The 23,375-nt window shown below is 41.2% G+C and overlaps 1 protein-coding gene across 1 annotated transcript; it reads right to left on the bottom strand.

Annotated features, from left to right (window-relative positions):
* EREG (epiregulin) lies at positions 1–22,683 on the bottom strand. Its single transcript, XM_047719533.1, has 5 exons — positions 21,245–22,683; positions 8,432–8,518; positions 5,018–5,141; positions 4,257–4,406; positions 1–3,079 (listed from the first exon to the last, which is right to left on the bottom strand). Exons 1-5 carry the CDS (start codon positions 21,291–21,293, stop codon positions 2,998–3,000), a joined length of 492 nt encoding a protein of 163 aa, XP_047575489.1. The 5' UTR covers positions 21,294–22,683; the 3' UTR covers positions 1–2,997.
* Between the last annotated feature and the right edge of the window lie 692 nt (positions 22,684–23,375).

The raw sequence follows: 23,375 nt of genomic DNA, 5'->3' as shown, positions 1-23,375 counted from the left end.
TTTACCGGTGAAACTCTTTAACGCACGATACATAATGCATTTTTATTTCTTAGTTGTGTTTTTTTCCAGTTCCCAACAAAAATAAATAAACATTAACAACATCTTGTAAAGTATTATATTCTCCTTCAATATCTTAAGGTACACAATTATCAAAGTTGATATTGAACACAAACAAATTGATACAATTCAGTACTCTGATAAAATCCATTGTCAAATAAGTTAGTTTAAACTGTATCCAATACTTTATGTTCCATAGCATCTTCAATATAAACTGTATACCAAAATGGCTCTTGAAACTTAAAAAGTGCAATTACAGAGTGCAAAAACAGCAAAGAGAAAAATATACTATCTTACAGTTAGTGTCATCCAGTGTGAATAACAGACATGTTTTAGACAAAATTACTTTTTGCTAAAACATTAAAAAGGTACATTGCTTTGCAAGTTGTTACTCCCTTTCTCCCATATGAGTAAGAGTAGAAAAAAATCAGAAAATATTGGGCAGCAAGTTAAACACATTTTTTTCCCTCCAAAGTCCACAAGGTGGATACTGGAGCAAAAATGACAATGCGGATCAGACATGAGCTTTTCAAAATGAGATTACTGACTTCAACAGAAATTAGAAACTAGTACGTGTATTTCCAATATAAAAATTGACAATCCCTGGCAGCATTTGTTCTCAGTACATTGGGTAAATATAGCCTCTTCTAGAAATATATATAGTTAGAAATCTGTAAAATAAGGAAGATAGATATGAACCCAACTCTTTCCGTTGTTTGTAGGAAATGTGAGCTGACGGCAACCATCTGCTAGGTGTGCTCAGCATTATCCTCATTAAAACAATTATTTCTGACCTATTTTCACCCACAGAACACAGTCTAGGTCATATCTCTTTATTATTTAATATCCATTTATAAATGAAGATTTAGATCTTACAGGGGCTAGTTTCTTGAGCATCCTTAAGATTAGAAACACCACAAACTATTTACAATTAGTTACATACATAATATGAGTTGATATGTTTAGGACAGACCAATATAACTCCCTTTTTGTAAATAAAATATGTGAATTGCTGTTGATTTCTCGGTAAGTCAATTTGCTTTGACACCATCAAGCTCACTTACAATAGGAAGACTCCGTTTACATCTAGTAGGTGTCAGTAAGGATGTGTAGGACCTAAAATGTGTTCTTACACAGCACATTTGACTTCAGCTGTATTAAATGGGAGCCAGAAATATCCTTTTAGATCTCACTGGATTTCATTTTATTTTTCTTTAGGTTGTTTTTAAGTTTCATATATTTTTGAAAGAGCTACAAATGACTATAATTCTATGATCAGGCTCATGAGTACATGTGTATTTGTATATGAATTTGTGTATTTTATATGTATTTTATATATGTATATTTTACACACACACATACACACACACACGTTCTTCCCCTAAAGGTAAGGGACCAGATACAACACTTTGGGAAAGAGTCGTACAAAAAAACCAGGGCACCAATGAAGGGATCCATATGGAGACAAATCCTGGCACCTGGCAATTCAGAAGTCAGCCATGATTTATTGTCTCTTTGTTGCCCTAGCACTTGCCAGGAAAAAAGGTGGGAAAAGGATAGACCCTCCTTAAGAAGGTGTGTGATGCTGAGAGACTATACCCCCGGGTCTGGTATTCAGTCTGAGATGGGGAGCTGTTGGCAACTGCGGTTCCTTATGTGGTTGCCCCAAGTATCCTTCTTAACTCACCGAGACCATGGGCTCAAGCACAAGAGAAACCTTTTTCTCTTCCCCCCAGAATAAACAAAAGACAGAAGACCGGGTCCTGGTTTCATCTCAAGTCTCCAAAAGAAGGCATTTAGGTTAAGTCTCTAAATTTTACAAGTTTTCAAATGAATTTGTTCATTTGGGAAAATACACTGTGATCTATTTCTTCCATTTCCTACATCAGGAGATTATTTTAAACATGTAATTTTAAGTTGTAGAAGGAGCTACCTAACTGCATTATTTTAAGTTAAAACTCTTTCATAGAAGATGAAATAACTGTATTTCCATCTTTGGACAATAGATAGAATTCTTGTCTTATGCTATAAAATGATGATTAGTCCCTCAAACTTTGGACTATGATTTAATCTTAGGATTCTTAGTCAAAGTCCCTACGAAAAGAGGTACTCTTGAAAAGAAGCCCAAATGTGGGCTCCAAGTGTGGATTTTTTTTAATTGTCTCATGAGTGAGTTACCTCACATAAATGTACTGAAAAGAAAAGCTATAAAATGCCTACTATTTACATGAAAGATGGTATGAAATGAAGTTGTCAATTCATTTAATGCAAGGAGACGCTGGAGGTGGGTGACTAGTGTCCTCAGGAGCTGTGAGGTGGAATAAGGAGCTGCCCACCTGCCTTCCAGAGCACTAAACACAGCCACAGTGGAGGATGTGGGTGGGATGCAGTCCTTCCCAGTTTAGGTTGTCCCCAGTATGTAGCCTTTAGCCCAGATCTAGACTGGCTTCTCCCCAATTCCCATCACATTAGTGTTTTAATACATAATACCGTGCACCAAGTTATACATCGAACTACAGTACAGTCAAACCAATCATTGTTAACTGGAGGAGGAGGAAAATACACTTATTGAGTTGATTTGACCATATATTTAGGCTTAACATAAATCTGTCATCTGTGACACTTCCTGAGCTACAAGCTAGACATCATTCTCTCTGAGACATTGTGCAGCCAGCAACTAGCTTTGGAGCTAAAGCATTTAGTCCAGGAAATTATTTCTTACAAAAATATTGACTTTTTTTCTATATTATATATTTCTTATACATTATATATTAGCAAATAGTCTGTCAAAAATAAAACAAAAATAAAAAAATACAAGTATATTAAAAATGCATCATTGTCGACTTAACATGTGATCCAACATAAATATTATTAATAAAATAGGAATAGTAACATTACTAGCCATGCTGTGACTCTTTGTCCCTAGCTTAATGGCCTCATTCAGACTTGTGACAATGCTGGATCCCTTGAAGTCACCCTTTCGTATTCTTTCTTGGGTTCTTTACTTTTCCGATTTCTGTACCTAGAAATATTCAGAAATGAAGCTGTTAGCACCGTAGTTAATAGTAATAAGAACAAAGCTTGCTAACAAGTAAACCAACGTATGGACTCAAAAGGTATATCAGCATAGTGTTTCCAAAATGACAAAGGTCAACAGGTAAAGGTTGGACAAGAGAAAAAAAGGAGGGAGAAAGGGGAAGTGTTCTGTGGTCAAACAATTTGGGGAGGAAATGGTGAAACAGTTAAAGGACTTCTCTGAGACTTTAACATGTCACGAAAATTATAAAATTGCAGGAGATCATGGGACCAAATTTAAGCCTGGGTGTTTCATTCTCTCTCTCTCTCTCTCATTTTTCTTTCCTTCCCTTCACTTCTCTCTCTCAGTATCTTCCTCTCTCTCCTTCCTTCCTTCCTTCCTTCCTTTTCTCCCTTCCTCCCTCCCTCCCTTCTTTCCTTCCTTCCTCTCTTTCTCTCTCTCGTTCCTCCCTCCTTCCTTCTTTTTTCTTTTCTTTTCTTTTCTTTTCTTTTCTTTTCTTTTCTTTCTCTCTCTCTCTTTCCTTCCTCCCTCCCTCCCTCCCACTCTCCCTCCCTTCCTTCTTTGCTTTCTTCCTCTCTCTCTCTTTCTCCCTTTCCTTCTTCCCTCCTTCCCTTCTTTCTTTCCTTTCCTTTTTCTTTCTTTCTTTCTTTCTTTTTCTTTCTTTCTTTCTTTCTTTCTTTCTTGTTTCTTTTTTTTCCTTCCTTCCCTCTTTTCTTCCTTCCTTCCTTCTTTCTTTCTCAAAAACCAGTATTTCTGGGGCACTTGGGTGGCTCAGTTGGTTAAGCGTCTGCCTTTGGCTCAGGTCCCAAGATCAAGCATCATGTTGCTCAGCAGGGAGCCTGCTTCTCCTTCTCCCTCTGCCCCTCCCTCTACTTGTGATTGCTCTCTCACTCCTCTTGCTCTGCTCTCTATCTCAAAAAATAAATAAATAAATAAATAATAAAAATAAAGAGAAAGAAAAAGAAAAAGGAAAAAAGAAATAGCAGAGCTAATAGTAGAGTTAAATCCATACGTTCCACCACTAAAACTTCTTCGTAAATATCATCATTGCAGAATCTACCTTATCCTCCAAATCATACTTTGTTCATAGTTTTACCCAGTTTGTAAGTCTGTATTGTTTAAAAATAGTCTATAGAAGCAGGTTGCAAAAATCCCGGCTTACCATCTGCAGAAGTAGTAGATGGAACCAGCGACTATGACAAGAAACAAGATAATGAGAATCACAGTCAACACCACGTATTCTTTGCTCAAGGGCTTTTGGACGGTTAAAAAGAAGTGCTCGCATCGGACACCAGTGTACCCCACTTCACACCTAAAGGAAAATACAAGAAAAAGATCAGTTGCTTAAAAAAGAAATTATTATTATGAATTAGTTGTCTAAGAAGTAATCTCACACTGTCATGCAAGAAATCAACAAGATTTGCCAGAAGTTGGAGGCAGGAATCCAAATACTGACCCTACAGGAGGGCCAACATTGATAAAAAGCACCTCACTGCTCAAAGCTCAACCTTGGGGGTAACAGGACAGGCTGGCTGAGGACCTCCATTGGTGTTTGTAAAGTTTGTAGGTGGGAGGTGCTTTTTGTCTAAATCAGTGCAATTAACTCATAAAACAGGGCTGAGGTAGAGGTCCAGTGGAAACGCCATCGCGACAAGTATGAGAAAGAGCCACCCACGCCTTCCCCACTCTGCAACCCTGAAGTGTCTGTATGATTTGAGAGCTACTGTTTGTTCCGTACCTTTAAAAAACTCACTTAATGAAGTTCCTAATAGCTTGTATAACTGCAAGCTAATAGTATGTATAGACATCGGCCCATGGAAATAGAGGTCAACATCAAAAACTAAAAAAAGTAAAAAATAAAAAACCTAGAATATAGGTTAAAAAAAAAAACACGCTGTTTTTTGTTTGGTTTTGGCGTCTTACCTGCAGTAATTCTGACCCATGTCCACCAGGTAGATGCACTGTCCATGCAAACAGTAGCCGTTCATGTCGGAGTCACACTTAGTTATTGACACTTGAGCCATACGTGGGTTGTCTTCTACATGAACTGTGAAGGAAATGGAAAGCTGGATATATTTTGCGGCTTCCTTTAAACCATTCATCCCCCTTTCTTATAATAAACACTGAACTACTGTAGCAAAGCACGTTAGGTGCCAATCAGCTGAAGAGAAATTTTAGGAGTAGGAAGTCCCTGTAGTTATCACATTCTCTATACCAATAAACAAACATGTGGCCCCTAAGGAAAATGTCCAACAGACTAATAAACAAAGTAAGACCTGGGGATTTAATTCACAAATGAGAATCTTGAAGGTTAGAAAAGGCAATTTTAAGACACACAAAAATCATTATCCTCCACACTTGTTCACTTAACCCAAGTTTGCCTGATTTTTTTCAAATCTCAAAATAAGTGTGCTGTTCATTATTCCAAAAGCTATTGCAAACTGAATCCATTAATTAATTCAAGAGAGCAAAATTCTACAATGGGTTTTAAGCTAGGAAGGCATGTTTTAATGTGCATTCCCAAATTTTTTTAAAATATTTTATTTATTTATTTGACAGAGAGAGAGAGAGATCACAAGTAAGCAGAGAGACAGGCAGAGAGGGGGTGGAGGGAAGCAGGCTCCCCGAGAGCGGAGAGCCCGATGTGGGGCTCAATCCCAGGACTACTGAGCCAAAGGCAGAGGCTTAACCAGGAGCCCCCGCATTCCCAAATTTTTAAGGCTACTGTCAAAGACACCAATCAAAGCCTCCCCAACGTCTATAACCACAAGATCTGAACTACGCAAATCTTGACTTACAGGTGTCTGGGATAGACAAATACAATAATGAAAACAGGAGCCTCATTAGAAATAGTGTTGCAACCTATATGTAAAATTCACTTTAGGATGATTTGGTCACTAAAATGTGAAGGATGTTTATGAAATAATCAAACAATAGCATTTTGATTGTAATACTCCTGCTCCAACAAACAAATAAAACAACAACAACAACAAAAAGGAAGGACTCAGACCAAACTTCTAGAGAGCCCAATGATGGAGGAGGACAAGAGAACAAAAATACTATTTTGAGGGGGTAGGTACATACACCCCAACGTTTATAGCAGCATTATCTACAATAGCCAACCTATGGAAACTGCCCAAGTGTCCTGAGGAATGGACAAAGTGGGATGACAAACTAAGGAATGGACAAAGAAGTGGTATATACATATGTATACATGGGTATGTATATAATGGAATGAAATCTTGCCATTTGCAATGACGTGGATGGAGCCGGAGAGCATTACGCCAAATGAAATAAGACAGAGAAAGACAAATACTATATGATTTCACTCATATGTGGAATTTAAGAAACAAATGAGTAAAAGGTAAAAAGAGAGAGAAAGAGATAAGTCAAGACAGACTCATAACTCTGGAGAACAAACTGATGGCTACCAGAGGGGAGATGGTAGGAGGTGACATAGGTGGTGGGGATCAAGGAGTGCACTTGTGATGAGCACCAAGTTATGTATGAAGTGCTGAATCACTATTTTGTACACTAGAAACTAATAGTACATTATATGTGAACCAACTGGAAGTTAAATAAAACTAAAAAAAAACAAAAAACAAAAAAAAACAAAAAACCTAAATAGTGGAGTCATAACACAAAGGAGGACAAGAGAGAAGGTGAAATTGTTGTGGGAAATAGGCTGGTTCCTCAGGACAACCCTCGACTCAATACTCAGATGGGATCTAAAGTAGATCTCCTCTTCCAGTCCCATCCATGTTGATACAAAAGTTGGGGATTCATCCTTTCTGATGGACGCATAATACTCCATAGTGTATATGGACCATATCTTCCTTATCCATTCGTCCATTGAAGGGCATCTTGGTTCTTCCCACAGTTTGGCGACCATAGCCATTGTTGCTATGAACATTGGGGTACAGATGGCCCTTCTTTTCACTACATCTGTATCTTTGGGGTAAATACCTAGTAGTGCAATTGCAGGGTCTATTTTTAATTTCTTAAGGAATCTCCACACTGTTCTCCAAAGTGGCTGCACCAACTTGCATTCCCACGAACAGTATAAGAGGGTTCCCCTTTCTCCACATCCTCTCCAACACACGTTGTTTCCTATCTTGCTAATTGTGGCCATTCTAACTGGTGTAAGGTGGTATCTTAATGGTGGTTAATTCGAATTAATTCGAAGGTTAATTCGAGGTGGTTTTAATTCGAATCTCCCTGATGGCTAGTGATGATGAACATTATGCTGAGTGAAATAAGTCAAGCGGAGAGAGTCAATTATCATATGGTCTCGATTATTTGTGGAGCATAACAAATAACACGGAGGACATGGGGAGATGGAGAAGAGAAGGGAGTTGAGGGAAATTGGAAGGGGAGATGAACTATGAGAGACTATGGACTCTGAAAAACAATCTGAGGGTTTTGAAGGGGTGGGGGGTGGGAGGTTGGGGGAGCCTTGTGGTGGGTATTACAGAGGTCACATATTGCATGGAGCACTGGGTGTGGTGCATAAACAATGAATTCTGTTACACTGAAAAGAAATTTTTTTAAAGATAAATAAATAAAGTAGATCTCCTGGACCACATCCAGAGTCCTTGGGAGTCCTGGAGGGAATCAGACCATGCATCACTTCTCTTTGTATTCTATGCCTACACACGGTGGTTGACAGGTATTAAGTACTCCGTAAATATTTTCTGAATGAATGTTGTAACTAGAAAGAAAGGGCATCATTTGTCCCTTTTATAAAAAATAACAAAATATATTGATTATCTACTGAGTATAAAGTTTAAATTTTCCCATTTTTGCTCGGGATCCAACCTCTAACAATGGTTTCACAGCAAAGCCAAATGAAATCAGAATCTTATTTCACTGTTTCCTATCTCCTTAAGATCCAATTTTTCTTTTTTTTTTTTAAACGACTTTTTTTTTTTAAGATTTTTATTTATTTGACAGAGAGAGAGATCATAAGTAGACAGAGAGGCAGGCAGAGAGAGGGGGAAGCAGACTCACTGCTGAGCAGAGATCCCGATGCGGGGCTCGATCCCAGGACCCGAGATCATGACCCGAGCCGAAGGCAGAGGCTTAACGCACTGAGCCACCCAGGCGCCCCAAGATCCAATTTTTCTATATAACAAGATGCCCAGTCCCTCTCCCACCAGTTAGTCTTTTATATAAAATTTCCAGACTACTAGTTCATAAGGGCATTAAAAAAAATTGATTCTAACCTAGCTGTTATCCCCCTCCTTTCTTCTACGCTATCACATATCCGTCCTCTTTGAGTACATTTCTGTTACAAACGTGTGATGTGCTGATGCCCTCTGGCAAAGCTGGGCTTACCTAATGCTGTGCAGTTATCTTCAGATTCTCCCGGGATGCAGGAAGGAATCACCGTGGTGCCCAGAACTGCTTGGAGAAGATGGAGACCTATTTATTGGGGAGGAAACCAAATATATAAACAGTGCTTCAAAGAAAGAAACCCTGATCAGATTTCCAGATAACCACAGTACTCTAGGGTCATTTTAATTATTTTAAGAATTCAAATTTGATTCATCAAAACCATAAAAGAAACTAATTCATGAAAACAGGCACATCACTGAAAATAAATGAGCCCCTGGCTCCCTGTCCAAGGGTGAAAAACTTGGCATGACATTCCTGGTTACAGGGCTGACCTGCTCTAAATGTCAAAGACCTGATTGTGAAGTTTTATTTCCTAAGAAGCTTAGCAATTGAAATTGGAGAATTTTCACTATTTTCCTCCACGGAGTGTTCAGAGCAATGCTCCAAGGTAGAACCTATCAACAAAAGAAGGCTCCAATGAAACTCGGGTTCTATTTCCGGTGACAACAAAACAAGACTCTCAAACTTAGATATGTTCCTTGTTGATCTAAGTGCCTACATTACTCTTTGCATGGTACTATGTGCAAAAGTAGGTGTTAATTGATAAAATGTAATCTAAGTAAAGTCAGAACATATCCTATCTAATATGGGAACGGACGTCCATCCTACATGAACCATGGAGCCCCAGAACCCAGTTTCCATCAGCCCCTCAAAAGTCTGAGGTTCTTTATCATGTATTTACCACTTGAAAGATAAATGTTGGAAAACAGGCTCCAGAATGACTCGAGTAGTTTCTGACTTGCAGAGAAAGCATAAGAAGAATCCTTTAAATTGCACCTGAAGAGGATTTAGCTGCTTCTGTCTAGGAGTCGGGCGTTTGCACTTCACCCTTCTTTCTAGTCGATACGAGTAACTATTGTATAATAAGTACTAATGGCAGCAAGACCATTAGTTGCCATAGTTGGCAGTGGTTAACACTTATGAACATGGACCATATGCAGGCGTGGTTCTTATCCTCCTCATCTATATGATCTCATTTCATCCACTCGATGACTCTCGGGAGAAGATACTACTGTTATCCCCGCTAGACATGAAAGAAAACGGAGACAAAGAGAGTTTAAGTAACTTTCCCAAGGGTGCATAGCAACGCTGTTAATGGGCCACATCATGAACTTGGAAACGTGCAATAATACTAGAGGATAATAACCATCACCCAGACAAACCAGGGTAAATATAATTGAAGCAGGGTATTTAATTCCATAGGGAGAAAACAAAATATGATGGAAAGGCAATCCTGGGAGAAAGTTCGAGTTATGTGATTTTGGAAAACTTAATTAACTTTTCTGGGTCTCAGTTTCCTCTACCTTACAGAGTTTGGGGGTGAATTAAATGAAATGATGTTTTTTCCAAAATGCCCAGCATACTGGAGACTCCCACCAGTGTTCATGATGCTCTTGATCCCGCCTCCAGTTTTAGCACTACATGTGGGTAGTGCCCTCTACTGGTCTATTGTAAGATTACAAATCTCTTTGTATTTGGCTATTTTAAAGAATGATTTAATTCACTTAAGAAAGGATTTTATTTATTTTTTATTTTTTTCTCAATCAGAGATACTTTTATTTTAAGCATATCGCATATTATTGAGGTGCTAAAAACGAATTACACATCAGCATCATAGCTTATGGTTTCATAATGTTTCAAACTTGACCCTTAGAACAATCCTATTAAGTAGTTATTAACCCCAAATGACCTCAGTGCAGTTAAATTAAATGTCTTGTGCAAGAAGGAGTATGTTGTTAGTGACCTTAGAAAATAAGAGTTAGGGATCCATCTTTGTTCAGCAAGTCTCATAATCTTTCAGTGATTTGACAACACTGTTTGGAAAAGTTTAGAACTATCCTTTTCCCCACTCCATACATCTCCTGCAATAAAAATACTGCTTCCATTGGTCTTAAAGGAAAAATAAATCATCTTTCTTAAATGCCAAAAAAAAAAAAAAAAGGCTAAAGTTTGGATTTCATTGTCATTCTAACAGAGATAGAAAAAAGATAATGTTGTCTACATAGCTTTTTGTGGAGGGTGGGGTTAGATTCTCATCCAAGCCAATTTTGTTCTGCTTCTCAATTTAATACTGCCATGAACTTTTTCTATCAAAGAATTAAACCCTCTAACTCACACAGTCCACTCCACACAAACTGGCACTCTAGATGTGTGTTTTTACATCCTTGACACTCCTATGCCTAGAAGCTTCCTCAACTAAGAGAAAGGCTTTGGCCCAAATGTTACCAATTCTCCAGCCAATGCCAGGGCCACGGGGCAAACATCCATTTGAAGCTCTTTTCTCTATCTTTTGTGGAAATCAGGAACTAGCCTTTCCTGTTTGGATTTGCTGACAACAGCAACCTACAACTATTACAGAATTTAGCTAATTGTCTTGGGGTTTTGCTTCTTAGTCTTTTTTTTTTTTTTAAGGTTTTTAGTAGTTGTTAGTTTTCCCACTGGTTCCACCTGGTCAGGCCACAGGTGAAATATTTGTCTTTGTGAATTAAAGAATGTTCAGTGCAGGGCGTGCCTCCACAAAAACTGGGCTCTCCTAACCTGTGACGCTCCCTTGGACATAGTCCATGGCTTGGGGATGGTTTCTAGGAGAGTCGCCTCGTGAATTCAACATCCGGGTCTTTTACAGATGAAATTGTACATACTTTTAAATGTTTTTCTCAGATGAAAGGCTGCAGTTCCGTCGTGGATGTACACAGCCACTCAAATAGCAAAATAGGTGCGAAATCCCAGTCCCTCTGCACAGCTCTGTTGCTTTAAAAGAGTGATTCTCAGTCTTGCTTCATCTCTGTCCCACGCCCTTGCGAACTCTGGCAGAACAGGAGGACGAGCAGATCCAAATATTGAAAAGTCAGCCCATGGAGAATTCTGATACCCACCACCCTGTCACCCTTAAGAATCACCACTCGTTATTTTAAAATTATACAGGGAAGGAAAAGATGCTGAAGTCTTACACATTATATTTCCTTAATCTTAGAGGGTTTTGGGGTTTTTTTTTCATGATTTAGTGTTATTTGAACAGTGATGGCTTCTGATTCAATTGCCAATACTCTTTCTGAGTTTTTAATCCTTGACCATGGGTCTCTGCTAAGAAAATAATTCACTAGGATATTAAGGATCTGGGATAGTGTCAGTGTGCCAGAAAACAGATCGGGTGAAAAACTCTTAAGTTGGTAACAAAAGTACCTCGAGGCCTGGGTGGCTCAGTCATTAAGCGTCTGCCTTCAGCTCAGGTCATGATTCCAGGGTCCTGGGATCAAGCCCGTATCCTGCTCCTTGCTCAGTGGGGAGCCTGCTTCTCCCTCTGCCTGTTATTCCCCCTCCTTGTGTTCTCTCTCTCTCTCTCTGACAAATTAATAAATAAAATCTTTAAGAAATAAATGAATAAAGTGTAGAGGAATTGTGTGCAAGGTGGTATGGGGTAAATGATCTGTAAACTCAAAAACTGGCTTTTGGGACTCTGTTTCAATAATGCTATAAAAGTCAAAATTCCTTTAGAGGCCATTATTTCTGTCAAATCTCCAAATGAGTTTTAGGAATTCGAAGCACACCCCTTCATCTCTCCGCCTTCACCTTTCAGAGATTGTGTTTCAATGACATCGCAAATGTGCCAGCAGGAAGTGGTGTAGGTGACTCACAGGATACAAATCACCTCTGCTCTGTGAGTCAGGGCCGAGCCTACATCCTTACACAATGCTGGGGCCCCGTGCGTGGGAGAGGCTGAGAATCTTCATCCGAATTGGGGTAGCACTAAATGCCATGGGCCCCCAAGCACTAAGAAGTGCTTGCCCAACAGGAATGCCAGAGGTGGGAAATGTCTTTATTTCACATGGTTTCTTCTGACCTTCCTTCCTCACAACTCCATAGAGGGGCTCATCTAGAAGGAGCCTGGGATCCGGTGATTAGCTGACTGACTGGCCGATTCTGTCAAGGCAACTGGCAATTCTCAGGGATAAAACTGCTCTCCTGAATAACAACGAAGCAAATCAGAGTGAGCCCAGGTAAAATGAGATAGGTGCAGAATGAAAGGAATGCACCTCATTTTCCCACTTTGAACTTTTAGAATATTTAGACCAGAACAGTAAACTCATAATGAATCATAATGTTCGCCCAGCCCAAACAGGGAGCAAAATCCGCTTTGTTCACGCTTTTGGTGTGGTCACATGCCTCCCCTGCTCATGGACTGTTAGTTTCCTACCTTCTTCCACGGCAGACTATAATTTTAGGATTTGTATGTAACATAGGAGGCTTGTTGGGTCTTGTGGGTGAATATGCTTTCCACATTTCCAGATGCCTTCTCATTTAAGATTAAAATCCAGTATTAGAAAAGGTCTGGCTTCACCTTGGCACAACAGATCCTGAAAAGAACTACTGTCAGTGTTTCTTAGTAACAGCCTACTTTTCAGAGAACTACAGAGAGAGAGAGAGAGAATATAAACCTTACCTTTTCCCAGCCACCATCCTCTTCCTACAGTTTTTCAGTGTTAACCTTATAACTAAGCTTCCTTAAATAATAAATGTAAAAACCAACTATAACTATTTCAAATAACACAGGATGAAACCAGAAGTTGGTATGTTACAAATAAGTACTTCTTTTAATTTTGAGTTTTAAAAGGTAGCCATAGAATCTTCTTGTCAGATGGCAAGAAACGATTTAATAGGCCATGCTTTTTAATTCATAGGCATAAAATAATACTCTTCAATTCTAGTAGTAATTCCTAAATCATACTTCAGTGTGCTCATACATTTTAGTCCGCATACAAGACCGTACTTAAAGCTATTCAATCAAGAAATCAGTGAGTTAAAATGTGAAGATATAGTTTGTTTTACCTAAAAATGGATTTAAAGATGCATATCTTATTCATAATGGAAGTGCTCTCCTAAGAGAATGCATATCAACTCTCGTGGAAAGGGTACAAGTTGTATTCATCCGGGTGTTTGGAATTTTGGGATGAAGAGCTCTCCATATGGGACTCCGATTCTCTAAAAGCCAAAGATTCATCTCTAGAGTAGTATTTCAAATGTTCTATTGAAAATCCTTTTTTTCTTCAAGAGTTCCATGGGGGAGTCTTTTTATAACCCTTCCTACCTTCAGTCCCATCCATCTTGCTTCCCACCCATTCCTACTGACCCAATTCAGAAATTGAAATTATTATTAGATTATTATATCGAAAGACAAATCTCCTAAAGGAGCAACAGTCTGGAATGTTTGCCATTGGCCTTCTTTTCATAATGGCCATATTGTGGCCTGAAGCTTTGAATACTTAATGGTATTTTTAAAAGCATACTAAGGAGCATATCATTCATTCTTTATAGAAGCCTACTGTTGAAAATGAAATTCCAAAAAAAAAAAATAGTTTTAAACAAGTGAACATCAAAAAATGCGTACATAAAAGGTAATTTTAAAAGCCTCAAAGTCACTTTTTTTCATGCATAGAACCTGTATAATGCAACTAGCACTTTGGAAGCTCTAAGAAATTTTACTTTGTGACTATATATTTTTCGGTTAACATGGGAGACTTCAACTTCAGCGAGAAACACATATGCAACTGTGGGGGACAGAGTGGAAAGGGCTTAGTTATACCCCATAAATGGAAAATAAGGGGAGCCCCTGAGCCTAGACTGACTCCTAATAACCACGTATCTCAAATTATATTTGTCCGATAAATATTGATGGTTTTCCATATGCAAGAGATTGAACAAAATGCTGAAAGGAAAATAAATGCAGAAGACAGAGTTCCTGTCCTCAACTGAGTTAACAGGCTAGAGACATGTGGGTGGACAGGAAAGGAGAGAATTCATAGGTGGTGCCAAGTTTCTGAAAATACCAAGGATGGTGGTGCCATAAAGAGGGTAGAAGACATCAGCAGAACAGTGGTTTTGTGGTGGCATTGGCAGCTAGGGGACAGGAAGGGAAGACCTAATGAGTAAAGGAATTTGAGGTCGTAGTTCCTATATGATCTGTTTCTACTTAGGAGACATTTGGGAATACCATTCTTGAATAAGAGAACACAAATACATTTATGCAGTCTATTTGAAAGTCATATATGGAAATATGACCATTAAAGGCATAGGAACCATTCACATGTTCCAAGGGAAATTATATGGAATGGAAAATACTAGAAGTTGGGGAAAGAAGTGATGAATAGATGGATAGAAATGGCCAAAGGAACGGGAGGAAAAAGAAGTTCAGGGTGGTGGGATCCAAGAAAGCACTGAGTTTTAAAAGGAGGTACGGGTGGTTAGCAACACAATGATTGTAATAAGTATAAAGAGTCATCTTTCTTCACGGCAACTGGTACTAAAATCAGCAATAAAAATTGCTGACTTGGGGCGCCTGGGTGGCTCAGTGGGTTAAGCCGCTGCCTTCGGCTCAGGTCATGATCTCAGAGTCCTGGGATCGAGTCCCGCATCCGGCTCTCTGCTCGGCAGGGAGCCTGCTTCTCTCTCTCTCTCTCTCTCTCTCTCTCTGCCTGCCTCTCTGCCTACTTGTGATCTCTCTCTGTCAAATAAATAAATAAAATCTTTTAAAAAAATTGCTGACTTGACTTTTTTTGCTTATTTTTTTATTTATTATTTTGTTAACATATACTGTATTATTAGCCCCAGGGGTACAGGTCTGTGAATCGTCAGGCTTACACACTTCACAGCACTCACCATTTCCCATACCCTCCCCAACACCGACTTGATTTTTTTAAACACTAGCATTGATTTTATATTTGCATCCAGCTTACCATTAATATTAATTTTGTTTGCCTTGGCATCTTAAGCACTGATTCAGACTGTGAATTATGAGGGTGATGTGTTATAGCAATGGAAAATATACGAACCTAGTGGTTCTCAACCTGGAGTAATAGTGGCCACCAGGGACATTGGACAACGTCTGGAGACATTTTTGTCTGTCACGACTGGGTACGCGCTACTGACATCTAGTGGCTAGAGACGGGAGTTGCTGCTAAACACGCAGCAAGGCACAGGAGAGTCCACAGCCAAGAATTACCTGGTCTATAATGTAAATAAAGCCAAGGCAGAAAAAAACCTGTACTAAACCTGTGAGGTATGGAGTCCACTTCTTGTCCAGGTAATAATGTCATCCCCCTGCCCTTGGGTTTCCTTATCTCTGAAAACAGACCTCAGGAATGGGGTAGACTGGGGCAGGGGGAGGGGGGAATGGAATTTAGATTAGATTACTCTAAGGTTGCTTTCATGTCTAAAACAATACTTCTCTTTCTCTTACTATCCATCATCCAGTCATCTCTGCTTGATGGCTTCCTGTCTGTCTCTCACACACACACACACAGTGCAGATATGCTTAAATTTTATTAGGCATACCATCAGCGAATACAAACTATATTAAGTGACAGAAAAAAGAAAAACAGGGAAGAAAAAATATTAAACTTTATTATTAAACATAATTGAATTTTCAACAACCATTGCTTAGTCTCAAAGTATTTTGCTTCTCAAGCACATTTTCAGAAAACAGTTTTTAAGTCTACAGATAGAGGTGAGGACTCCGAAAAAAAGTACCACTCCAGTCATGCAGCCAACAATCACGTAGAGCGTTTTAGTCAATAACAATATGGATGGCCAAAGAGAAACACGGCAGGAGTCAGGAGACACAGGGCTGACGCGTACAGTCGAATGTGAAAAGGGTAGGACCAGGGATGGGGACCTTGCAAAGGAGAGAGAGGCCGGCTGCAGGTTCACTTGGGGGTGGTGGGAGGAAGGAGGAGCAGGTAACTAAGAAGGCTTGATACTTCTCTTCGGTCTTAAAGGATGAGTAGAGCTTGCACTAAAAGTAAAGTGTGAGCTCGGACACAGCAGAGCGCATGGCGTATTCAAACACGGAACCTTACAACCTGGCTTACTCACTTCTTTGTAAGTCTGTTTTCTCACTTGAAAAATGGAATTGATAAGACGCTTCCTAGCTAAAAAGGGCATTATTGTTAGGATCCGATGAAGCTTTTTCAAAGAAAGCACTTGATGATGATAATAGCTCTAATTTTAAAAGTGCTTTTTATTATTTTATAAAAGCATCATATTTGTCACATCTATATGCAATAACCTGAAAGCACAGCTATGGTCTTCACTTTACAGATGAGAAAACTGAGACTCAAAGAGGAATAAATCTTCCTAAAAGTATGAAATAAAGGAACAGAGGCATGGACTCTGTTCTTTACACTAGGTCTCCTGACTCAAAACTATAAGGTTCGACATATATAAACATGTGTGTTTATCTATAAATATGAGAAGGGGGCTTCTGCCTCCTTATCCTGAGGATATTTTCAGAAGGATTTGTTTTTCACTCACTTTCATGCCTCAAATTGAAAATTCAGTATTTTTGACCTAAGAAATTATGGGTTAACATTTCTTTTGGGACAATTATCAAATCGTCTTGTGTATCATAAATACTATTATAGGGGTGTCTGGGTGGCTCAGACGGTTAAGCATCTGGCTCTTGATGTCGGCTGGGGTGGTGGTCTTGTTCTGAGATCAACCCCTGGGACCAGCTCTGAGAGCAGAGTTGGCTTGGGATTCTCTCTCTTTCTCCCTTTGCCCCTCCCCCCCACAACCCTGCTCTCTCGCTCTCTCTGCAATGAATGAATTTAAAAGAAATTATAATTTATTTTATAATTTTAAGTATAAATAGTCCTTGTTAACAAAATCACAGCTTTCACCTAGAATGTCACTGAACCTTTATTTGCCCTGTAACTAAACACCCAACTTTACATAAACTGCATTGCCAGAGGACGCTGAATCAGTTGTATTACTTCGTTTTTTCGAAGTTCCCAGAATTGCCATACCAAGGTGATGGCTGTCAGGATGCTCCTCCCTAAAGATCTCTCCTATTAAGACTCTGGGGAGTCTTCCCATTGTCTCCCAAAGGAATGTTTCCAAAAGCAGTCACAGTATATTACTTATTCTATTTGCATAGGCCTATATTCAGAGTGAAGCCTGAGAGTTGTGGGAACCACGCCTTAACTTACCATGTCTTCCAAGAGGATTTCCTACATTTCATTTGCATCTCTTAACTGATCATTAACCAGGAAATCTAAGATTCTTGGGCAAAAATGGACGAAGGCATTCAAATTCAATTTTTACAAAGCAACTAAGTGAATATTGTCATTTTTTTTTAACTGAGGAAACATATTTATTTTCTCAGTGTTAATAGAAATATATTACAGGGTCACCTGGGTGGTACAGTCAGTTGGGCATCTGACTCGTGGTTTCAGCTCAGTTTGATCTCGGGGTCCTGGGATCCAGTCCATGTGGGCTCCGGGCTCAGTGGGAACTCTGCTTGAGACTCTCTCTCCCTCTCCTCTGCCCCTCCTCCACAGCACTTGCTCTCTCTCTCTCTCAAATAAATAAGTCTTTAAAAAAAAATGTGCTGTAGATTCCAACTTAGTCCCTTATTAATACTACATTAAATTCACAATAAAAAAAAATACAAAGAAAAAAGACATAGATACTCTTCTCTTTGATTGATTTACTTAATATACATCAGGCAAATGCAGAAATAAGGCCTCAAGTCAAGTGATATAATGACTACTTGGGGAAAAAAGTCATTTCCTGGGAACCGTGTTGATTGAAAATGCTGAAATACGTTAAGTAAAAATTCAACGTGTTTTAGCACAGCTTAAGAAAATAGTCATGTGCTTTCTGGGCCTGATTTTGAGTGATACCATAAAATACCATTCTTGTACATATGCTTGTCCCCATAACAGGTTTAAAGTTTTGGTCTACCAGTCTACCCTGAAACTTCCTCATTAGAACCTGTAATTTTTATTCTGCTTCTGATAATTAAGACCCTTTGCCTCCTCACACATTCTTCCAGAACAACCATGCTGTTTACTATTTCCTAATCCTTGTAATGTATTTGATTTCACTTAGGGTTCATCTCCTCACTTGTCACAGGGCTAATCATACCTACCTCGTACAATGATAATTTTTTTAAAGATTTTATTTATTTATTTGACAGAGAGAGAGCACATGCACAAGCAGGGGGAGCGGCAGGCAGAGGGAGAGGGAGAAGCAGGCTCCCCACTAAGCAGAGAGCCCTACCAGGCAGGGCTCCATCCCAGGACCCCAGGATCATGATCTGAGCCAAAAGCAGAGCAGACTAAGCCACTCAGGCACTTCTCATACAGTGATTTTAAGGAATAAATGAGATGATACATATAAAACACTTGACACACAACATGGTTAGCTCGCATTTCTTGAGCTCTGCTCATTTCTTTCCCACTTCCTGGATTTGCGCCCCTGTGCTGAACCACACACCCCAGTCACCCAAACTGTTTACATGGTAAGATGATGGAGGAAAGCAGGCAGGTGGTGTCAACACTCGGGCAGTTCATAACCTCTCAGAATCAACAGTAAAGTTCTGAGCTGAACCAATGTCTTATTGAGACCTGTGCTTCTCATATTCTCAGGCAAGAATGTTTATTCTGCTCAGTTCTCAGTCGCTGTACAAAGAAGTAGGACTAACCTGTCCTGGAGACAGTGTTCAGGAACATGCTCAGAAGCCCATTTGGGCATCAATGAAAGTGTTGGCTTCTAGATAGGGAGCCTTTCTAAACATTAATTGCAGAACTCAAGATGAAAATTTCTCTTCTTTGCTCTGGAGCAATCACAAAATTAAAAACGGTATTTCAGTTCTACAATTGTAGATTACTTAGAGGTGCGTTATCTAGTTGGGAGAACCTCAACCCTTTTACATAGTTTTCAGTAAGCTAAAAGTGCCAGCAAATCCAAGTGTGAACTTTCTCAGTTTAGCCCTACTTTTCTACGGGAATTTGGGTCATACTTTCCCGCTAGAGAAAGCAAGAACATCAATATCAAATATTTACGAAATGTAAAAGTAACCAATTGATCGTATGAAAGTGTAGCAATTTAAGTCCGCATGTGTTGGAGACAAGAGGATGAACTGAAGGCATGGACATTTTCTCCCACAGTCATAAATAGACATAAATTGTGCACACACAAAAAAGTAACAAAATATTTGTGAAGTCGGAAACAAATTTCTTTTCAAGAACAGACATTTGGGAAAAGTATTTCTAGGTAATCTTTTGTTTGGTGTGGGGAGGCAATTTCAGAAATGCCAGGTGGCCTTGTCTTTTTTACATGTGCTTTAGAATAAAACTATTGGACTTGCAGACCTGATTAGAGTATAGAGATATGATAGAGAACTTCAAACAGGAACTTTCCTAGTGGCAGAGAAATATCTAAACAAACTGGGAAAACAGAAACTGACCTAGCTCATTTGGAAATGGGCTTGGCGGCTGATGAAATAGGCGAACTATAATTAAGTAATGCAATAAAGAAGTTAAACACTTTCATGACAACAAAAACACACACAACACACTCTCTAGGTGGGTAGTAACCAGGTTATTCATAGGCTCTTGCTGTCTCAAATCAGAATATTCAATGAGTGGCCCAGAACAGACACAGACATTGTTCAGATGCAACCCTACAGGTGGAAGGAAAAAAAAACAAAACAAAACAAAACAAAACACTGAGCCATTCTGACCTCTAGGTTAATTTCTAACTCTAGGAAGACTGTCTGTCACCTTTCCAATTAATTGTATTATTTTCACAGAGCCTTTAAAACAAAGATAGAAAAGCCACATTATTTACTGAGAATCTTCTAGCAAGTCATTCTTAGCAGTTTTGGCAGAAACCACAGATCCAGTTTCTACTTCTCTTCCTAAACGTGTACAAGTAAGTCCCAACTATGCATAGTATGCGTGTCATTAGGTCTCCTAGCCCTCAGATAAGGCGTGTCGAAATAATAATTTAACTGTCACATCCTGCATAGGTAGAGTTAATTTGTTAGGGGAATTTGCCCCACTGCAACCCCAAGAGGAATGTGTGGCTGGCAACTTTTATTTCCTTATTAAAATTTTCCTATACACCTCCTAATTCTTCTTGAAATGTGGGCAGTTAGAGAAAAACCATGTATCTTTTTTCAAACCAGAGGGCTCACGAAGGATTTTTTTCTCCCCGTTTGCAAGAACTGAATCATGTCAAATATAGAAAGGCAGGCATTAAAACGCATTTATCAATTACGGGCTATGGGCAGCGATACGCAGCAAGAGAAAAGGGCAGGGTCGGCCTCCCCGGGCGCGGGCTTTCAGGAGGAAATCGGAAACCTCGAGGTGTTGGGGGTGCAGGGGCTGGCAGCCCGCCAGGACCCGCCCGGGCCCCTCCAGCTCCAGGTTCTCAAGAACAACGTCTTAAGCTCCCGCAAAGCTGCCCCGCATACGCCAGCGCCCCCAGAAGCTCGACCAGACTTGGGAGAAAACTGCCAAGACCGGGGAGGAAAAGCACTTCTTATCAAAAGGTCTCTTTCGCAGGCTCTAGGCTCTACGCGCGCTCTAAGTCCCTGGCCCCCCAACAAGACAGGGCAAAACCTGGAATGGTAACAGGGCTTCCCCGGACTCCGGATTTCTAGAACTGGCAGTTTTCGAAAAGAAAGAAACGAGGCTTTTCAACTTTTTGTTCGGCCTGTCACGGAGGGCCACGAAGTCATGCTGCCGAGCACTGATGGCAGCAGCTCCCTTTCCAGTGAAAGACCTTCGGAAGCCCGCCCCCCCTCCCCCAGCGCACCCCGTGGAACGGCCCTCCCCCGGCGGGAGCGCCCCACGCACTCGCGGAGCCCGCGGCGTCCCGCGAACCCGAGCGCACCCCAGCCTTGGGTGGGGAGCGAGCTCCGGGCGGGAGCGCCCGAGGCCGGCGGGCGGGGCGCCGAGCTCTTACCCAGGCACAGCAGCAGCGCGGGGACGCGGGGGGCGCGGCGCGGCTCCATCCTCCTTCCCGCGGCGAGCGGCGAGCGGCGAGCGGCGCGGGGGCGCGGGCTGCGGGGCGGAGGACGGCTGGAGCGCACGGCGGGGGCGGGACCCGCGGGCTGCGGCGCGGCGGCTGGAGCGCGGCTGAGAGCCCGGATCGGCCACCTGACGGCCGCGTCCCCGTGACGCCCGGTGTGTCCGGCGAGTGAGCTCCGCGGCCCGGCGCTGCGACCTTTATAGTTCGGGGAGGAGGGGCCACGGCCCCGGGGCGAGGTCCGAGGAGGCCAGTGTCACAATAGGCCCCGGGGGAGGAGTGGCAGAGACGGTCCGGATGTCACCCTCCCTTTCTGAACACCTGGACGCTTGAGGAATGAAAAAATGCCCTCCTGGCTAGCCGGGGACTACTCCCCAAACTTTTCCATCTGCGGCTCGACTTCAGCGGAAGGAGCCGGGGAGCGGGGACCAGACGCATCGGTTTGCTCTGGGGGTCCCCTGCCCTGCACTGGGCTGATTTAGCTGCTCTGGGGGACAGGCCCAACTTGCATGGGTCCGCGCACCGGCCAGCGCTGCCATCGCACTATGCGCCTCGGAGGGCCGTGCGCGTGGGGGACTTGTCACGCCTCAAGTCTGTCTTTCCCGTCTACACCTCCCTTCCCAGCCGCTCTGCTTCCAGCTGAGGGCAGGCGTCTATACCCTCAAAGTCCTAGTCAAGAGGAAAAGCCCTGCATTATTTTTCCCTCTGTCCTGTTTGTCATCCATCAGCCTCTGCTTTTGATGGTGCTTCCACAAACGTTGCCTTAATCCTCTCTCCCCTGAACAAAATCTGTCCGTGATGTCCGGCTGCCCTTCAGATGAGGCCGGCCAAGATGTGGCCCAAACCGTCTTTTCACCCTCGGCTCCCACTAGTTCACCAGACGAACTGCCCCACCTCCGCGAGGCTGGAAAACTCTCTATGCCTTTGCTTACTTTTGTCTTCCTGGCTTCGCTGATGGGGTCACAGTTTGGGGTAATGGTTGGTGTTTACTGGCGCTCCTGTCAAATCCTTGTTTCGCTGTTACTTCCAAAGGGCCTCGATTTCTTGAACCCACAGGGATCCCTTTTCACGCGGACCTCTTACTGCTTGTGTTGTTTCTCTGTCCCCTAAGCTCGTAGATTCTACATCTGGGACTTCACATGGGATGAAACCACTTTTGATTGCTGTCATTTTTTTTTTCTTGTTTGTGAGCCTCATGTTCAGATCTGTATGAATACATGAATTGTCTTACTTTTCTTGTATTACCTGTAGGGCTTAAGAAGTGAGTCAATTTAGCAGTAATGAAAACATATTTGAAAGGAAAGTTGTATTTGCTGGATGATGATAGCTCCTTACCTTTCTATATTTTAATTGTTTTCTTCTTATTAATTCTTTCCTTTTTTTTTTTTTTAATCTTGGCCTTTTTCTTCCTCATCCCAAGGGGTGCTTGGTAATGTCCAGAACTCTCGCCTTGGAAACAACTACTTCGTCCTTCCCTCACTGGTGAAAACCATGGGTTTTGCATTTAGACTTGTCTGCATGTGAAGTCTTGGACGACTTATTTCATCTCTCTCTGTTTCCTCATATGTAAAATATGGATAATATTATTATCTAATAGGAAGATAATGCAAGTGCTTGCCACAGTGCCTAGCACAGAGCGGGCATGCATTACAAATACTTATTATTGTACATAAACACTGGTGCATGGGATGATGGCACTTGGTCAGTATTCATGAGTTAAGTGAATTAATGAGGGTGGGTTAGAGACAGGATTTTGAGTTCCGAAGTCTCGCTTCTGAATCTACCCAGAAACAGGGGCGCCTGGATGGCTCCATGGCAGAAGCCTCTGCCTTCGGCTCAGGTATGATCCCAGGGTCCTGGGATTGAGCCCCACATCAGGCTCTCTGCTCAGCGGGGAACCTGCTTCCTCCTCTCCCTCTCTCTCTGCCTACTTGTGATCGCTGTCTGTCAAATAAATAAATAAAATCTTTAAATAAAAAAAAAAAAGAAAATAGGTAGTAAGTGACTTCTCACTTAGCTTCTGTTTCATAAAAGAACTAGTGGAGCAAGGAAAGATGGCCCTGGCCAT

Source organism: Lutra lutra, chromosome 2, assembly GCF_902655055.1.
Source record: "Lutra lutra chromosome 2, mLutLut1.2, whole genome shotgun sequence".
In the NCBI taxonomy this organism is placed as follows: domain Eukaryota; kingdom Metazoa; phylum Chordata; class Mammalia; order Carnivora; family Mustelidae; genus Lutra; species Lutra lutra.
Note: the sequence above shows the minus strand (reverse complement) of the source record. Positions and strands in the feature narration are given on the sequence as shown.